General features: G+C 37.5%; 1 protein-coding gene across 1 annotated transcript in view; it reads left to right on the plus strand.

The window, feature by feature from the left end:
- The window catches only part of LOC139726588 (uncharacterized), a 32329-nt gene that overhangs the window by 3428 nt on the left and 8143 nt on the right, over positions 1–20758 (plus strand). Inside the window, exons 2-19 of the mRNA XM_071637580.1 lie at positions 329–566; positions 1784–1851; positions 2429–2554; positions 3384–3503; positions 4103–4219; positions 4745–4861; positions 5478–5594; positions 5921–6040; positions 6858–6980; positions 13418–13534; positions 14314–14430; positions 14924–15040; positions 15502–15618; positions 16093–16209; positions 16704–16824; positions 17417–17424; positions 18832–18948; positions 19900–20016. Of these exons, the coding sequence (XP_071493681.1) occupies positions 329–566; positions 1784–1851; positions 2429–2554; positions 3384–3503; positions 4103–4219; positions 4745–4861; positions 5478–5594; positions 5921–6040; positions 6858–6980; positions 13418–13534; positions 14314–14430; positions 14924–15040; positions 15502–15618; positions 16093–16209; positions 16704–16824; positions 17417–17424; positions 18832–18948; positions 19900–20016 (2094 nt within the window). The remainder of the gene's footprint in view (positions 1–328; positions 567–1783; positions 1852–2428; positions 2555–3383; positions 3504–4102; positions 4220–4744; positions 4862–5477; positions 5595–5920; positions 6041–6857; positions 6981–13417; positions 13535–14313; positions 14431–14923; positions 15041–15501; positions 15619–16092; positions 16210–16703; positions 16825–17416; positions 17425–18831; positions 18949–19899; positions 20017–20758) is intronic.

Below are 20758 nucleotides of genomic sequence, written 5' to 3' on the forward strand. Positions count from 1 at the left end.
ACAAACTGAAGAAACTCACATCTGAACCTTCACCCCTCTGAACAATATCTTTCTTTCATTCAATAAGAAACCTCTTATGAAATATGTTAGAGCACTTTGCAATTCTTAGAGGAGTTTATTAGATATCCAATTCGAAGCGCTATCCTAATAAATCAAATGCAGGTATTTCAAAACCGCTTTCCATCAAATAAACTTTGAATTCTTCTTATGGATGCTCTTCAATATTTCGCAAAGTGATTTCTGAGTGTCTCGCAAAAAGTTAAAAGCTGAATCATCATCTCAATCTTTAAACGTTGATTCTGACATCGGTTGTGTTCTGTACCTGCAGTTTACATTGAAATCACCAGCAACTCCGAGACGTACCGTGGCCTGATACTCCAAGCTCGCGTCGTCGGTTCCAGCACCCCCGTAGGTGCCTTCTTCGTACCCGACGGCTTCGGCCTGGTGCCAGCCTCATGCAGTAACGCAGCAGATACGGTCACCCACTCTGATAGCAGCGAGAAGGCGAGTTCCATTCAGATCCTGTGGCAGGCTCCTTCCTCAGACATCGGCAACATTCAGTTCGTGTGAGTTTCCGCCTAATTTTCTTTGTCCCAAGTTGACAGACGACACCATAACTCTCTCTCTCTCTCTCTCAAACTCTATAATCATACATATGCACATGCAGGTATACATAACATATAGGGCCTACATATTTACACTGATACATAAGCCCCTCAAAAAAGTTCTGCAATTCAGCTTTTTGCCGTACATCTTATTGGTTTCTTTTTAATCATTCTTCTAGAAGAACTTTTTTGAGGGGTATTATGTATATACTACGTCTCATATGACCACTATAATACGAAGATAGCCTAACAAAATGCCATACGTCCTGCATGTATTTTCATATTTCTGAATTGATACATGTATTATTAATTAATTGATATATAATAGATATATAATATATATGCATGTATGTATGTATGCATGTATGTATTTATTTATTTATTTATTTATTTATTTATTTATTCATTCATTTATTGTTCCTCATCCATTGATGTCGTGTTCGGCGACGAGATGATGGTCTCGAAGGTGAATTAGGAATGTAATAACTACCAAATTTGATTGTCCTTTTGTAAATGTCTCGTGGTATTCTAACTATTTTGTGTCGTTACAATATCATTTTTTATAACACTTATACGGAAACTCCCATGAAATGAATTATCTATTATTGTTTAGAATCATTGCACGTGATTGGGTTGATAAAACGACATTCAACTCATGAACATTACTTTAGACGCTTAGCAGCAAAATATCATTAACTCTGATATCTCGAAATGCCTAATAAGATCTGTTTCGAGCAACACTAAAGGCTAAAGTTGGAAAATTTGCTTCACCATAATTTATCCCCGCCAAAATGTTTGAGATATAATCTGAATGTTTTGTTCTTTCCTTTCTAAGTATATCAATACGATAATGTTCAGTCCTGCTTTATCATCATGATATCGTGAATAAAGATAGCTATATTTGTGTATATTTGTATCAATTGTTCCGTTTGGAATGAAAGATTACTATCAAAGATCTACTTATCAAAGCATTTATGCATATTAATTGGATTTTGCGGAAGCAAAACAAAAATGAAAGAAACAAATCAGAACGCCGCAAACACCTCTGAAAAATATCGCGACAGATACTAGAAAAGAATATCATAAAGAATATGACATCGTTTGTTAATCAGCTTTCTCGAAAACTTATTTTGCTGGTGTCTCAACCATAATTGTCAACCTTTATCTTGAACCATCAGCGCAACTTTCGTGACCAGCGAAGACAGGTACTGGGAACAGGTGAAATCGATTCCGATTTACGGACCAAGTAAGTACATCTTTAGATATCGATTGTGATCTCGATTTCATTTCTATTCGACTGGCTTTTCGGCCTCAGTCCATGTCAGTTGCCAATACTTGTTATAGCTGTCCATTTAGCACACGTGTCTTCTCAGCCAACTCGTCTTAGAATTTGATGAATCGTATTTTGTCCTGAAAATAGAAACTTCATACTGCTAACATTCAAGGAGCATCATGTAGCATTCAGTTTCATTTGTCTCAATTATGTGGCATATATGTCTATACATAGATAGAAGCTTACCGAGTAGCATATCCCATTATGAGGTGTGTGTCACGACATACATACATTCACTCTTTATGGAGATATTAACTCTCATTTCCGAAACTGAAACATGCGTTGTATTATCAGCCACACATTTATCAAGAATGTGTGACTGTTGCGTCTTATGGTCGGAGATGGCACTAGGCAACATCACTTTCATGGTCCGTTACTTGGATACAAAGTGAGTTTATCATAGATATCTGTTTCATGACATTTCTCTTCACTTCCATCAGTGTTTACTGAGCAATCATGGTTTCATTTGCACCTGTTCGTTTCCACGTAGCATCATACTGTCGTGATAACGCGGGTGTGTGCCAAAATGGTGGAGTTTGTTACGACGACACGTTCAATGTGTTTCGCTGTGACTGCGCCGGTACGGGCTACACAGGACCGACGTGTCTCGTCAGACGTGAGTACGGCCGAGCGAAATATAGAAAAGGCGCATACTTTTTACACAACGTATTGATTTTAGTAGATAGCAGGTTGTATAGATCACCTTATTTGTTTCCATCGCATGCTTTTGCAACAGCAGGAAATACAAATTTGATCAATATTGTGTTTAAGGTTTGGTTTATATTTCTGTCTTCGTACCATTGGAAGTTATGTATGTGATACTGGGCAGGCTGCCGATTTGTATCTTTTTCACATCTTGATGACGACATAAGGATCTGTTCTCCTAGAGAACCAGATTTCACGCGAGAGTGTCCACTTCTTTTCCACTGTATATACATTGCATATTCCAGTCAAAGAATAATTCGTTGACTACTGTTACATAACATTACGGCGAGATATTCAACTCATGCATATATATATATATATATATATATATATATATATCGGTGTATATATACACACTTATTCATTATCAAGGATATGAGGAAAACCTGGTGTATAAAAATCGACAAACATTGCTGGAAAACGTTTCAACATTGCCATAAACATTCTGTCATCTTTCGACGAATAGGACGATTACGATTATTCATTTATGCATATAGATAACCTATAGAAATCAAGTGAAAGTCGACGATAACTACTTTCTCGTGTTCAAGTTTACTTCGCGTCGATGTCTGTCCACGAATAACAATTCTCTGGTAACCGCTCTAGTTGATTTTGTGCTCGATTATGAGCGTATCAACTGTAACAACTCGAGAGTCCTCATTTTTTTTAAAATCAATAGTCGCGGTTATTACATTTTCGTTAATGCCTGCGTCCCCATTTCCCGCCATTTTTGCACCTAGTGACGACGTGCGAGGATGCGCCATGCCAGAACGGAGCCTTGTGTTTCAACGCGGCAAACGGGCAGGGATTCTTCTGCCAGTGTGCACCCGGCTACCAGGGAATCACGTGCACGGAGTCTGGTAACTACTGCTTCGTTGTACTTGTATAGGCAGTTGTGTCAATAATACTGCAAGCAGGTGTATATCTGAAGAAGTATATGAATGTATCTTCCAGATCACTGCCAGAAGTTTTTCTTTTCTTTTACGGTTTGCGCATATACCACGTTGCCTCCGATATTTAGGCCTATCATACGTTACATGACTTTGACCAACTACTAATTAATTAGTCAATTATTAAAGTGAAAGAACTTTAGGCGCGATCAGACCGGCAAAAGATCGAGAAGTTTAAGATCGCGATCTTTAAGATCTCGAAGGTTTGCCAGTGTGATCGCAAACTTCCCGCGTAACTTCGCGCGAAACTTCCCACTCCATCTAGGGATATGCCACCCTCGCCAAACTTCTCGATCTTTTGCCAGTGTGACCGCGCCTATTGCAATATGATATTTATTTTACAGTATGTGTGATTAAAACATATCCAAGTTGTAGACTTGCAAATTGATGATCTTGTTGATTCAATACCATCATTGTTACTATTACCTAAAGTCATCGCAATCATTAATTTACATCGCAAGTAAACATGTATTGTTACTGTATTTTCCATTCTCTCTTGTTGCGTGCAGATTACTGTGACCCGAACCCCTGTCAGAATGGAGGCACGTGTAGCCACAACGCCCAAGGAACCGACTACGTCTGCGATTGCGGAGGACAATATGTGGACAAAAATTGCACCATTCTGGGTAAGTCGTTTTCATGCTATACATTTTATTTCGTAAATGTACCTATAGCTTTGAGGTAAGTTGACCCATCAGTGCGTGGTTATCATAGCGTGCCGTGTTCAATGATAAGTTCTTGAAAATAGATCCAGCATGTGTTCACAATCAAAGAACAACACGTTTCAGTTTTCTGTCATGATATGGTATCTCTCATCAAACTTGGATATATGGGATGTTTCAGTGATTTTTTTTTGTCTCTGAAAGTAAAGACATAGATGTGATTTATTTTTTTATTCTCGCGTGGTTACAAGATTCTAATGATTGTTAATAATAGGGCCTGATTATCATATGCTGTAAGTTAGATAAGGTTCATGGTTACCATGCATGATTAGGTAACTTGATCTGCTCTCCACAACAGTATTTTCACCTTTTTTTATTCATCAATTTGAATTGATCAAGGAATGTAAGTATTGTATCCTCTTCTGCATTCGTGATACCAAATTGTAATAACGAGTACAATGTTATTCTATATGTTGTGTTTCTTTGAAGATTATTGCGTGGGTACACCGTGCGCCAACGGACGGCCATGCAGCAACAACGCCGACGATACTGGCTTTGAGTGCGACTGTGGTACGGGGTACCTCACCGAGACTTGCGCTGTCGTCAGTAAGTCGTTTTGGGAAAAGTTGGCTCTTGTATCATAGGACGAGTATACTTCGCCTATATGTATTTTTTAAAGATCTTATGTATGTAAACAGTAACCCTTGTCTTGTTAAATGACTCAGTTAAAACTTAAATTAAACACTTAGAGTATCAATATTACGACGGTCCAATGATTAGGTGATACGCTCTAATGATCGTTATTGTAAGGTGACAATTAAAAAAAAACTAGTAAACATAGGTAAGTCAAGATGGATTCTTCAAACGTGGAAAAAAATGAGAGAAACCCATTAAGAAAATTCAATGCAGAATTTGAGATACGTCAGTATGGTTTGATAAAAATGAACTACTAAATATACAATATTCTATTGAGCAGCTTTAATTGTATGGACACGTATATTTTTTTGGACCTGACATAATACTTTCCGCTCTCTGTGTCCAAAGTTTCTGTTTGCATGTGAACACTAATTCATATCTTACTTCCTATCTTACTATATCTTCCAATCCTTATAAATATTGGTTATAGAGAAAAGGGGAGAGAGAGAGAGAATGCGGAGAGGGAGGGATAGTGAGTCTATTATGCTTTGTGTATTAACTATATACGATCTTCTGTCTCCCGTAGATCACTGCGATGGTGACCCCTGTCAGAACGGGCGGCCATGCAGCAACAACGGCGACGATTCGGGATACGTCTGCAACTGTGGACCGGACTATCTCGGCAACAACTGCGAGCACAACAGTAAGATTCAACGATAACCAGGAAGCCGTAAAAATGTGAATGTCATCGTTTCCCAGAATACAATCTTTCTTGGCCGGCAGATCAAAGACAGAAACATTGAAAAACAGATAGGGGAATATTAATACTCACCGGTAGTTAATGGAAGAATAGTGCAATTGAAGTGAAAAGTCGATCTTTTTGAAGGCAGAAATTTCATAATTATGTTTAGTGTTATAATGATTATAAGATGTATACAGGTGTCGAAAACTATAATTCCTTTTGTCCGCTTTTCACACATCATGTTTTGTTTGACGAAATTTGTTGTTTTTAACCTTTCCCATTACCAGACTACTGCATAAACTTTCCGTGTTTGAATGGAGCATCGTGTGCAAACAACGCAGACAACACAGACTTTGAATGCGACTGTACGGATGCCACTGGATTTGAAGGGCCTACTTGCAATGACCGTAAGATCATGAATTCACATCCTTTACTTATGTTAGAATTGTAGTATTCTCCGCCTAAAATATACTGTAGGTGCCTACTCCAAGCAAACAGCCATATTTAGAACTGAAATAAAAATGGAAATATTTTTTTGATCGTGATTAGTATTTCAGACGTCGTTTTGTTCCATGTTACTAATCAATATACATATTTACGACAATGCAATAATCATGAAGATTATGGTAATTATGAGTATGTATTTCGTAGACTGCACGACGGTTTACAGTCTCTCCAAGTGCAGGTAAAAAAAGAAGAGAAGTGAGAGGGAGAGGGGAGAGCGTTCAAACGCTTCAGATGAGGGAATATTCGGACGATCATTTCAAAGAAAATCTGCCATCAGGACCAATACTTCAAAAAGACTACAATGTGAAAACATCATTCCAACCTCATTAACAAACATGAGAAGGTCCAGAAGGAATGAATTCAAATATGAGAACATACAAACAAACCTTGGACAAATAAAATGAGAATTGCTTTATGAGAATACCTGAGGGATAATCCCCTCCAATTGCTATTATCCGTGAGATATCAATCTCACGCTAATCTACTACCAACTATACAATCAGAAGTTGCCTGACTGGAGTTATTGTTCTTATTAGTGGACTGTTCTAAAAAAGGGGTAGGGCCTATTGTATGGCTATAGCATGTTTCGTCGCTAAAGCTAGTACCAGAAGAGGATGCATCGGAATTGGATATGATTTAGATACTATTAAAATCTCCGGACATTTATGCAAAAACCCAATTTCCCTTTCTTCATTTCATCCCCTTTTTTTCAAACAGCTATCATCCCTCCCCCATGCGACTCTTCCCCCTGTATCAATGGAGGAGTCTGTGACGAACTCAACGGTGGATTTGCCTGTTCGTGCCCACGTGGCTGGATTGGAGTCACGTGTGAAATACAAGGTTCGTTGGCAATTCATTATAGGGAAGCAATTTTTTTTTTCTCTCTGCTCCCAGTGTCAGGGAACTATAAAATAGTCCCTGTTCCTGCATCACATAGACTTGTATGCCGAATATATTACTTCGTGTGGTAAAAGAACAAATCTCATTTCTCCTCCGATTATAGTTTGTAAGAGCATTTTTTGTCTTCATTGTCTCCAGCTACATCATAGCTTTCTTCTCATTTTCACCTATCTTTAGTTTCGCCTAGACTTGCAGTAGATTTTCCGTTGTCTGAATCGAAAAAACAAACAAACATGTAAGCAAACCAGAAGTGAATAACTCCAAATCAGTTTTATCAATACAAGAACATTTTTGATCACAGATTCAACATAAAAGAAAATATGAAAAGGTCTAATCTATGGTAATCATGATATTCAAGACATGATAGCATCTGAGCAAATAAAAAGGCGCATGTTCTCGTCAAACGGAAGCAAGCGACATAATTCAGAATGTCGCAAATTAGTTGTTCTATGATTTTTCCAACGCATGTGTGTGTATCCATAACCCATCTTCTCAGACTTCTGTGTGGACGAACCCTGCCAAAACGAGCGACGGTGTTTGAACAACAATCAAAACACCAATTTTCGGTGTGTGTGCGGAAATCTTTACCTGGGACGAACCTGCGCTATCACGAGTAAGATTTAGCGACGTCAGGAAATAACGGTGTTCATAAATGTATATGATATATTGCACTTCACTCCGATTAATATATCTTGGTTTGTGCGTGTAGCGTAAAAAAAAAAAAAGGTTATACTGTAGATGCTCCACTTCATGTAGAATTAGAAACATCATTTCACTCTCATCTTTCTTCACAACTTTCACTCCACCATATTCATTTTAACATTCTGCATGCATGTTATTTTCATCTTTTATCCATTATTCACACATTAAGTCAATTCACAACTCCGTATCGTTCTGTATTTCAGGTGTATTAACCATTATGTTCGCAAAAAACCGGGAAGTGCAGGTGCAAGATTGTTTTATAATGTTCTCGTTCATCCCTAGTTTTTTCTCCCTCCAGATCTACCATTCCCGGGTTTGTTTGAGTGTCTGATAATATTCATGGAGTGTAATGTGCATAACGAAACGTGATGATCCGTCCTTGTTTCATTGAATTTTATGTAGCAGCTCTCTTTCGAAAGCAGTGCTCTCCAATTTCAATCGGAGATAGCAAAACCAAAAAATATACAAAGAGAATTCGTTCTGATATTATGGATATGATAAATTATTTATCATAATGATTATAATATATTTAGGAAGTGACTGGAAATTGCGCAAAAAAAAAATGAAAGTTTCTTACAAATTCATTTTTTCTTCTCTGTTTTTGAACCAGGCTTCTTAGTAATCTCTTGTGGAAAAGGATTTCCCTATCTCATGGCCATGTTGAAAAAGTGAACTGTAATATATCCGTATTTTATGTGTTTGTGCGTAATAGGTCGTATGATGTCATGATGATATCCCTTAACTTTAAACGATGCCTTCAAAATGAGTGCTGCTACATTTTTGTAACTAATTGATTAATTAATATATATGAAATGATGTCGTCATGGAGGGTTTTTTTGTCTTAATTTCATTTTCATCTTGTACAATGGTTTAGGTTCTAGAGGAGGAAAATAATGTTATTTCATAAAATATAATTTTTTGTCAGATTGTATTCATGTTCTTTAATTTGCTCCCTATCCAAATTAACGGGAAGTGTCATACTGCAAAATCTTGTCACTGATCAGATGTTTTAGCGACATTTCTTTCCTCGGCTCTGTATATTTTATAATGATATACTTCATGTATAATGTCTATTTTAGTCTCTCTTGATTGCTACGTCACACACCCAGAAAAAAAATATGAGACGAAACTCGAAGCTCAAAGTGGATGATTTGACGTCTGATCGGAGTAATGTTTCTATTCCTAGAACTATTCATTTAGGAACTTGAAAAAGATAATCGGTTCCTATACTCCAGCAGAAGAAGATACATTAACCTGACTGCCGTCAAAGTCACTGATATTACAGCCTTAGAAAATACAAGAGGAAATTACAGATTTTGATATGATTGCAATTAGCAATACACGAGGAATAGTGCCAAGAGGGAAAAAAGGAACATTGTTTTTCTTTTAGTGTGATCATTCGGTGTATAATACGTTACTGTAACATCAGTAACCGAAGTTCGATGTTTAAAATTTTGCTAATTACTCTCTAAAAAAATCGAGTGAAAATTTTCACTCTAAAAAGAGTGAATACAAAAAAGAGTGAATTTCGAGTGAAATTGGAGTGAATTTTGAGTGAAAATGCTCATTTTCACTCATTTTGGAGTGACGTCAGGGATCACTCCAAAATCTTCGAGTGATCCCTGACGTCACTCCAAAATGAGTGAAAATGAGCATTTTCACTCAAAATTCACTCCAATTTCACTCGAAATTCACTCTTTTTTGTATTCACTCTTTTTAGAGTGAAAATTTTCACTCGATTTTTTTTAGAGAGTAAAGTGTCGAAATTCATTCGCCCATTCAGATATTAACTAATGTACCTACAGTGTCAAACACACTTACATTATCGTCATTTGGTGGAATTAATACGTCTTGATTGTATAACGCGCACTATTTACAACGATTTACGTAAGTTTAGTTTTCATGTGCTCGCTCAAACATTTGTGGAGCAAATAACGCGTTGTGTGTTAAGTCTTTAAACACTAAACTTGCTTTTCTTATTTCTTTGAATTGAAACAAAAGTATTGATTGGTCAATGAATGTGCAAATTACGAAACATACCTTATACAGTGATCAAGTTTTTTTTAAACAAAAATAATGATGTGGTGTTTAATATACATATGGAAAATGTGTTTATTACCAAGACGACTGCAAGTATATGCTTTTATTCAGATGCCCACAACATCGTATCAGTTTTTCCCAAGTACCTTTGCCTACAAGTATCTATATGAAATATATAAATATGTGCACAAACATTATATAGATGTATCACATTATAACAATGCAATACAATGCAATTCAATGTGTGTATACAGATGTAAATGAGGTAATTATCATTATAAGGCCGAGGTATTTCATAGTGAAGGAGTATGTAACTTATTTCACTGTACTGTAACATCACGCGACTGTATTTTTAGATTACTGCGCGGACGACCCGTGCCAGAATGGAGGCGCGTGCTCAAACAACGCTGACGACACCGGATTCGTATGCGATTGCGGGGATGAATTTTTAGGTGACACCTGTGAAGAGACGAGTAAGTGCGCGTGTGACATTTTTAACAAGCGTCTTTAATTGTTTCGTCTTGTCTCGTGGAAGTCTGTGAAGCTATCGTAAGTTCTCTTTCTGCACTGTGTTTGTGTTTGTGTTTGTTTTGCTTGTATAGTGCTATCCTTTTTGTAGCCTATGTGTCTGAAAGTGTTTGTCTTGTATGTCATTTTATCGTTTTAGCTCTCATTCAAACTACTGTGTAGTCAAACATCTCTTCTTGAGTATTCTCAATGTTGAAGAGCGTTGCATTTTACCACTTGTTGAATAGATCTAAATGTGCATTATGTTATCAAAAACACAATCATGATGATACACGTGTACCAGATTTGCGTTGCAGTTTTAGAAGTATCTTTGTCCAGCGAGCTGTCGATAATAATGATAAAATATAGGAAGAGGTATTCCTGCTTGGAGAAAGAAAAAGAGTCGAAAACATAGGCCCTATTATATACCTTTCAGTCTCTTCATTAAAGAACATTCCTCATGAAGCTATACGTAGTATGTGCTCAGCTATCCTCACATAGGAATAGAAGACAATGACGGCTATATCTTGTGCGCCTTAACGTGCTTGGCGTCTTTCGACGTCAGCGTCACCTCTTCTGGTTCCTGAATGTCACCTGAATAGCGCCATCTAGTGCTCGCACCGAGCCACTCATATCATTACGTAATAATATTGTGTCTCAACAAAAAGCACAAAGCTGCTTATACGAAATTTGTGTTCTGATACACCCGATTTGTCCTGATTTACAGATTTCTGCGCCAACGACCCTTGTCAGAACGGACGACCATGCAGCAATAATAATGCTGGTACAGGATTTGTCTGTGACTGTGGAGACGACTATCTCGGGGACACGTGTGAAACCCAAAGTAAGTACAAGACAATGGTGTACTGTATTTTTGACACACAACCTGGTTTCATCTACCAAACGTCTACCCTTTTGTTTGTTAAGGCGCACCTCATTTTGAACCAGTAGAGTTTAAACTTCCAAACGGTAGCCACACTACCTACATGACCGAAGGACTATAGGGCTCTCTTTGGCCAGTATTACCCAATGCTAATAATCAACCCGTTTAAAAACATATTTTGTTTTCATAAGAAAAAAGAAACTGGTATAGGAGAAGCTCAAGTCAAGAGCAAGTTAATATTTCTCCCCCCCCCCCTCCCCATATCAAAAATGTTTTCCACTAACACTCTCAGGTACGTATGCCTGTTGTAACTCAGACATAAGCTTTACACACTTAAAAAAACTTATAAAATGTACAGTATCATCATCATAGTCGGCGTCATCGCTAATATATCATCACTATCATCAATGTCATCATCCTCATGATATTCGTTATCGACATCAAAAATTACTATAATATTGGCGCCACCATTGTTACCTTTATTCTGTTATCATCATCATCATCATCATCACCACCACCACCGTTATGGTCATCAATACACAGAACGCATTATAGCAATACACATTGGAGTATAGTTGTGTTGACACAATACAAAAGCGTGATTGTAGCCTTTATAGCATCGAGAAAGCTTCTTCTTCGTCCAGAAAGGAACAAGCAAGCACCGCCAGCCGATGACAGACAGTAGAAGACAATCTTAATGCAGACTCTTAACTGCCACTGATTGCAGTCATAGTAGGCCTGTATAGAACGATATATTTTCTCCAGCGAATTTCTCTGTAGAAGAACTGTTGTGAAGTGTTGTCTAAATAATATAGCGGAGCCAGTCTCATCCTGCACACATCTCCATCTCGACGACACGAAAATACTTGGTTTTGTTTCATTCCATTTATTCCATTTAAGCCCAGTAAAATAGCTGTTACTTCATCCATTATAGACAATAGGTGGCGCACTGCTTCTTCGCAGCAGAGAGACATAATGGTATAGGGTGTCACAACATCACTCGAAAGCAGACGTTGCGACGGAGATATTCTTCCAAACTATTCAGCTTGAATGTTTTATGAAAAAATTATATATATACAAACATAGCGGCACGTTTTGTTCGGATATATCTTTCTTCTTTTGCTTTTAGTCCCGCGAATATATCACTTGTCTTCAGTTTCATTTGTGTATGTCATTATGTTTGTTTGTGCAGATGTCCTTATTTCACTGTTTTGTCTGACGTGTTTGATGCACTATATAGTAATGTTTCAAAGATAATGTATTTTCATGCCTCAAAGGAAATGCCACGGATGGAACTGGATATCCTCCAACACATGATTACTGGTTATGGAAAGCTTTCCAACATTTTGTTGCATATAACGTTCCTTGTGTGATGTTATGATGCCCCGTATAACTCCACATTAAAATGAACTAACCAACCCAGCAGGTTGTGCTTTAACCAGCTCAAGTGCGTTCCAAACAGGTTTTAAATGGCCCAAGATAGACAAGAAAAAGATAATGTTCATTAATCCGTGTTAGCAGCCAGTCCTGTTCAGTGGAGATGTCCTTTGACGTTGTTCCAGATTTCTGTGCAAGCAACCCCTGCAGAAACAATCGGCCCTGTTCCAACAATGCCGACAATACCGATTTTGAGTGCGATTGTGGCGGCCTGTACTTCGGAAAACGCTGCGGCATAGAGAGTAAGTAGTAAACCGAATTCATACCCCTCCCAACCCCCATTGCACATTTTTTTTTAATGGAAATAAAATCGATAGTTTGAAAAAAAAAACACCTGTCAATTCAACTTTATGGAAGAAAATTCGGTCGGATAACACGCTGCAATGTCCGCTTTCTTCAGCTTTAATGCCTGAATGATACATATTATCTTAACAACTTCATAATATAGATTATACAGAAAGCATAAATGAAGGAGAGTTGTGTCAAATATTCAGCAAAACACAGATAAACTGGTTACACTGCTGACGAGTATGACGCTGAGATGCCGAGTTATTTAAAACCTAATTGAGAAAGATAGAGATAGAGAGGGGGATGGGTGGGTCACTGTGCAATAGAATAATTCTGTAGGAAAGAGAATGTAGATAATATATTGAGCGGCAAACCATAAAACTGTAAATACATGCCTTGTATTACTGAGATTTCTGTAAAGTGAGCAATTCATGAGTAAAACTTTCGGAAATTCAGCTCGCACTACTATGACACTAAGCCTCATGGCTATTTACACTATGTCTGTCATGTACCGTCTTAGATTTCTGTGTGAACGACCCCTGTCAAAATGGGCGGCCCTGTGACAATAATGACAATAATTCGGGCTTCGTGTGTGACTGCGGTGATGAATACCTTGGGGATACGTGTGACGTCCAAAGTAAGTTCTGCGCATTCAGCTTTGTCAATTTATGATCAATTTCCAGAGGCTCTTTAATACAAAAGTGACACAAAAATACAACAATAAGTAAGAAATGACAACGTTAGGATTTAACTCTTAAGAGAAAAATGTCACAATCTGACATATGCCAATGACATATACATGCCTGACGAAAACCTGAAGCATTGATGTTAACCAATTTTGATGAACTTTTACTATATGAACCTATTTGCAACCTTCATCACTATGGCAGTGAAAACATGAATTCATAAGGCAGTAAATATCATACTTTTCACACCCTACAGTGTAACCCATGTCAAAATATGATCGGCCTTTCGAAGATATTGCCAAATTCGTTTGTGGGGGTTGTAACGTTGAGGGGATACGTATGGAATTTTAAAGCGATTTCAAAATGCATTGGCGAATTCATAAATCTTGCGATTCTGCAATTAATGTGATTGTGTGAACAGCTGTCCTAAACACTGCTTTTAAAGCAGTAAAGACATAGTCATCCGCACTTCATCGATCTGATGTGAAAAATTGTGTGCAAAAGAAAAGTCAGAACATTATAAAGCGTTTAGTAGGAACCTACTATGTACTTGTTTGTGGTTTTACGTTGAGTTTTTGTTTTTGCACATGGTTATCTGTTTGCAATTGTTGTTATCTGTTGAAGTTTATCGTCTTTAATTAGGTGATTCATGTTGTCCTTAGCACTGTAATGTACCACTATAATATGTACCTCCGATGCACCAGTTGAATTATGTATTGCACCCTTTCAGATTTCTGTGTGAACGACCCCTGTGAAAACGGGCGCCCCTGTTCAAACAACAACGATAACACAGACTTTGTGTGTGACTGCGGGGATGAATACTTTGGGGATACGTGTGGAACCCAGAGTAAGTTCATTTTTGTTCACTTGATTCCATGATAATGATTCCGTAAAGACATATACATGTAGCTAATCAAGAAGGTCGCATGAAATCCTCATAATTATCTACTACTTTTGTAGTATATAATCAGCTTCCCACGAACTTCTAGGTCAAGCTGTAGGATTCAGACCAAGTATGTCGGAACTTTCTTATGATCACAGCATCCCCGGTTTGGCTTAACGTTAAACTAAACCGTAGGTCTACTCTATGTGATTAGGTTTGGGGACAGCAAACTACTCGTCATATGTTCTCCTTTTTTGCTTTGTGTTTGTTCTGTTTTGTTTTCCTGTTTCGTTTTGTTGACAAAATGTGTGTAGCTGGTACGTTAGTGCACTGGCAACGTGTAGTTTGTACAAAGATCTATTTTTGTTAACATGATATTTCGTCCAAGAAACACACACAACGCAATCCTGGTAGATTTATCTACACACCTACATGACCGTGTCTCCAACCATTCCAGATTTTTGTGCCAACAACCCCTGTCAAAATGGACGGCCATGTTCAAACAACGATGATAACACGAACTTTGTTTGTGACTGCGGAGATGAATACCTAAGCAACACATGTGACATTGCGAGTAAGTTTTCATCAGTCTATCGCTGAATTTATGATTGAGTAGATGATACAAAATGCTCCAAGGAATTTTCCCGAATATACGTAGTATGTATAACAATCATTGTCTTTTAAGAACACTGGGAAAAAAGTTACAAGAACTTCATGAACACTCAATTCTAGAAGCAAAAAGTATTTTAGGCAAATTTCCCAACATTCAAAAAGATTTTTTGGGGGGACATTTCAAAAGAGCACTGATATGCGTGTTTTGTGTTTGTTTGACAGCACCGTTCTGTGTGACGTTATGTTTTGCTGTTTTGTATATCTGTTTGGTTAATTGCATGTAAATTGTAAAAAGTGCAGTAGTGACAAAATATAGATTATTGCCGCCCAAAAAGAACTTTCTTTATAAGCCGCTGAATCTTCTTGTCTCATAACCAAGTGCGAGTTTTAGTCAGACGAAAACACTTGTGTTTGATGCTCCAGATTTCTGTGCGAACGACCCCTGTCAAAACGGGCGCCCCTGTTCAAACAACGCCGATAATACAAACTTTGCTTGTGACTGTGGAAATGAATTCTTGGGAGAAGCGTGTGACATTCAAAGTAAGTTTGGAAAATTTGTCATTGACATCATGACGGATTAATCGCAATAATACATATTGCCTGATAAATTTTGTCTGCATAGATTTACAAGACAGTTTATGTTTAAAACTTAGTGTGTATCACTACATAGAATGTTTGTCCAAAAATACATTCATACAATAATAATCTCTATGTAAATTTTCAGTGATTCCATATATCTTCTTCAAAACTCTTTTCAGAAACACTGATGTTTTATGTCGCTTGTTTATGTTTGCGCCCTTACGTTCTGTGATGTATTGTAGATCTGTCATAATAACATTATTAATATATATGAAGAAAGACGTGTAGCAGTTGTGCAGTATTGACGAAATGTAGTTTTCAAATTCTATTTGACATATTAATATCAAGATAAAAAATAACTATCTGCAAGTTATCGTACACCAAAATGCTGCCTTCAGTCATTCTATAAATACAATGTCATTCGATATACCTCAGATTTCTGTGTCAACGACCCCTGTCAAAATGGACGCCCCTGTTCAAACAACGCCGATAATACAAACTTTGCTTGTGACTGCGGGAATGAATTCTTAGGAGAAACGTGCGACATTCAGAGTAAGTTTTGGAAATTTGATTAACATCGATTTTATTACAGTAATGTGACTCCTAAAAAAACAAACAAGAAGAACACGCGTTTTTGTTTCAACGCGACCGAGCAAAACTAGCAAAAAAAACACAAAAACAAACAAACAAATGCAGAAATAGGCCTATCCTGGTTATTTTCTAGAGAAACAATATTTTATAAAAGATAAATATTAGAGACCATATGTTTGTTTGTTGTTGTTGTTTTTTAATCAGGCTTAAACTATCAGGTAGCTGACTTATGTCTTCCGTTATGTACTGTTCTGTTCTGTTCTTGGATTTGTTCAATCTATGGCCTTTTAGTGAGTCGTCAGAAATGTGTCCACCGTTTAAAGTAAATGTTTTTGTTTCGCTTTGTTTTTAACTCGTATATTGTGTTGCAGCATGATGAATGTAAAGTCACTCCACATAGTATCTGTATGAATATGAGACAGATATAAGTGTTACCCATCTTGTACCGCTTACAGATTTTTGTGCGAACGACCCCTGTCAAAACGGGCGCCCTTGTTCAAACAACAACGATAACACAGACTTTGTATGTGATTGCGGAAATGAATACTTTGGGGATACGTGTGAAATCGAGAGTAAGTCGTCAATTTGTTGTTTATTCGTCTTCTGTTTTGTTTGTTCATTTGTTTATTTGTTTGTTTGTTGATTTGTTTGCCGTTTTTGTGAGAGTCTACCACTGCTCAAGATTCTTCTTAGATCAGTTCTGACTTTTTCGTGGTTTTTTTTTAAAGTAAAATTAGATCCTTTACCCTGGGTTTCTTCGCAAGTAAGTTTCTTTCTCTTTTATGCTGATTATAATTTTCAGATTTTTTTTTTATCGTGAAAGCTGAATCAACTTCTTCTTGTTCTCTGTCTTGTAAAAATAGAAGAGATATATCTAAACTTGTTTATTTTCATGTCAATCAATGTCATTTGCCTCCTAAGTCGGTGATTGTTTCGTTGACATTTTTCTGTGAAGAACGTAACACTGCTAGTTGTAACACCGTTTGTCTTCGAAACAAGAAAATCTACTAAACTGTGTTGCGGACTATATGAAAGATTTATTTTGTTTTTTCTTTTCCACTATGATAATATGAAGAGCTTTTTATTCCATGTTTCCCCGTCACCAGTATTTTCAGTATGTATTCATATTTACAGGCAGAAGTAATCTGTCACGGAAGCCTTGGTGAAGTTGCACTGGTTATCAGGATTATTTTTTGCCACGAAAACTACGAATACATTTTTAAACGCGGACTTGTACTATTCGGGAAAGCTTGAGACAGGTTCTAAAAAGGTTATTAGCAAAGAAGAAACTAAGAAGGGGGTTAGTAATCTGTGCTGGCACGTCGCATGCAGGAAACACCCACGTAATTTTCATGTTGCTTTTTACGGGAACGTGTTAGTTTGTTAGTCCATTGCAGTCTAAATATTAGAAGGTATGAGTAGGCACCCTATGGTTACGTAACTTCAAATATATCAGCAGAAAAAGGAAAAAAACAAATAAAAGAAAACAAAACGGGATTCTGAAGGCGTGTGACAGAGAAGAGTTTGCAAGCAATTAGGCTTAAATACTAAAATTCATTGTTTATTTGCCTTCAGCATGTTTACCCCTAGAGTTACATATCTTTATGACTGGATAATGTGTAACAGAGTGAGTGTGTTTGTGTATAGGAGGAAGAGAGTGGCAATGACCGAGCACGGCAATGACCGAGCACCTACGTAAAAGACCATATTTTTTGGTTGGACCCAATTAGGAACCCCATCCTCATGAAGGAAATAAAAGAAGGAAACAGACCAAGAATCTATATTCTTTGTGTATACATTGATGATAGATAAACATTACAGCATTCTGTGTTATGCCCTGTTTATTATCTTTGCTTTCGCCGCGTGATCAGCGCGTGCAATGCATAAGTAGAGAGTGTATATACGAGACCCTTTCACACTTTAAAATTGCTCCAGATTTCTGTGCAAGCAGCCCCTGCAGAAACAATCGGCCCTGTTCCAACAATGCCGACAATACCGATTTTGAGTGCGATTGTGGCGGCCAGTATTTCGGGAGGCGATGTGGTATTGAAAGTAAGTCACTGTGCGCGAGACCACTCAAATATATTTTCATTTCAGATCAACTATTTGCTCGCAAATACACTTCAACTCAATTTTCTGAACTTGTTATAATTTGCTCTGAAGAGAAATAATCTAAAATAAAAGTAATAGTAAAAGGTTGGAAACATGAAAAATGACATCAAACCAACTCTGTGTCCAAATGAAAAAAGAAAGCATTATGTTATGTAATTGTGTCATTTGGTTTAATTTCGTTTGACAATGGCTGTACTTAATAGGATTTTAACACTGACGGTATCGCTTATCAGATGTTATTGTATTTTGAGGAATTTGAAAAAAACCTTTAGAATCTTATCACGTCATACTTTACCTTTTCAGAGCAACTTTTTCTTGGCATTCATGCTGTATATGGTTTTTGTCTTCGTATGAAATTCAACAATGTAAGTCCAATATCTTAGACAGTTAGATAGTTGACTCGGATCGTCTCTCTCATACCCCTGCATGGCTATAGTGCACATCATTCACTTCATTTACTCATTGTTGCAGATTTTTGTGTGAACGACCCCTGCCAAAATGGGCGCCCCTGTTCAAACAATGACGATAATACAGGCTTTGAATGCAATTGCGGAACGGAGTACTTGGGAGATACGTGTGAAATTCAGAGTAAGTTTGTTGTGGTTGTTGTTTTTCACTAAATGACATTTCGTCAATATTACACGCCCGACGAATTGTGTCCCATCCAAAGTCATTAAAAAAAACCTCGAAAAATCTTGAAAATCACAGATCCTAACAGTAGTACATTCGCCATCATTGCACTGATTTCGGATGATTAAATGCTTTCTTTTACTCCTTGTTAGTTCTTGTGATCGTATCAATCTCGTCTAACACATTTATATTGTATGTATACCCTGTGGCGAACAGGTATTCTTTGATCTGATGAAAGAAAAAATTTGGATGTGGGGAAAATAAGGTTTATAAGTATTAACAATTAGCAGTTTGCACACTTGTTTCTCGTTCACTATACTGACAAAAACCATCTGTAATAAAAAGTAATCCCGCCATATAAAACAGTATTGAAGTAGCATATGAGCTGTCGACTTCTCATGGTTCGTGGATTGGGATGATAATTGAATTAATTTTAGGAATTCAAAATCAGTGCGCTTGTGTTTGTGTATTGAAGTTATCTGTCAAATTAATAACTGTCTAATCCGACGATCATCGTTACAGCAACGGCGACCCGGGCTGGCTTTATTTCCGATTAAGTTTTGGAAATTCCGAGGCTGGTATCATGTGTTTATGTTATGTTTCTTGTAAGTGGGAGATTTGTCCGTGTGTATTCTACCGAAGAGTTGGATTTTTATTCTAAGTCAGTGTAATCGTGAAGTACTTTTGATGGAAACTGCACCTTGTTTTTGCCCCTTCTCCAAGTTAAGCTCAACATTGAATGGTTTAAAGCGCCTTCGTTTTTTATGACCTTTTCTTTTTATTATGACGTCATTGATAGCTGATATTTACATCACACCACTGAGTCTCTTTGACAGAAAAGCGGCACTGGACAGATTTTTTGTTCACTTTTATGCAAACATTATTAACTATTTCCATAATAACTTCTAGATTTCTGCGCCGACACCCCCTGCGAGAATGGACGACCCTGCTCAAACAACAACGCGAACACCGGTTTCACGTGTGATTGTGGAACCGAGTATTTGGGGGAGCGGTGTCAGGTCGCGAGTAAGTGCGTTGCAACATTGTCAGTGACTGAATCTTTGCAATATGCTTTTCTTTTCTCATTGATATGCAGTATTGCGTGTTTAAGATAATAGGTTGCAAAATCGACATAGACAGAGAATCGGAACATGCAAGATTTTTTTTTCAAAAGAAAATCTCTTTCGACATGTAGGTTGGCATTATCATAGCTCATATAATCATTATGATTGAAAGCCCTTAACCTTTTCAATATGGAATCATCTAATCCGTCAGAAAAAAAAGACCAATGTCAGGTTTTCAAGCAAAACAAGAAATATAGATAGGGGCAAAAGGTTGCCCTATAGCACTCTTTCACGAATGTTGGACAGCTTTCCACTTTCCTACGCATGTACAGATTCCTCAATCCTGAGTATTGTTCTCAGACTGATGTGTAGTAGGCCTACGTTCATTTATTCATGGTCAAGTGAATGATAATATACAGATCCATGGGATACGTAGACCATAATCCCCTCCTTCGCTTGGTCATGGTTTGGCACCGTGATATGAACTGTCTTGCGAGTTTGTGGTTGATTTGAGAGCTTTGTATCACTTCTATAGATGACTGCGCGAGCGACCCATGTCAAAATGGGCGACCCTGTAGCAACGACAACGCTGGTCCTGGCGTCTTTTGTGATTGCGGAGATGATTTTGTGGGCACTCTGTGTGAATATACCAGTAAGTGTGAACAGACCCGTCCACAGGGCCCATTACGTAATAGGGGGTATAG

The sequence above is a fragment of the Diadema antillarum genome, unplaced genomic scaffold (assembly GCF_040938485.1).
Source record: "Diadema antillarum isolate AM-2024a unplaced genomic scaffold, OU_Dant_1.0 seq00000091_RagTag, whole genome shotgun sequence".
NCBI classification, from domain to species: domain Eukaryota; kingdom Metazoa; phylum Echinodermata; class Echinoidea; order Diadematoida; family Diadematidae; genus Diadema; species Diadema antillarum.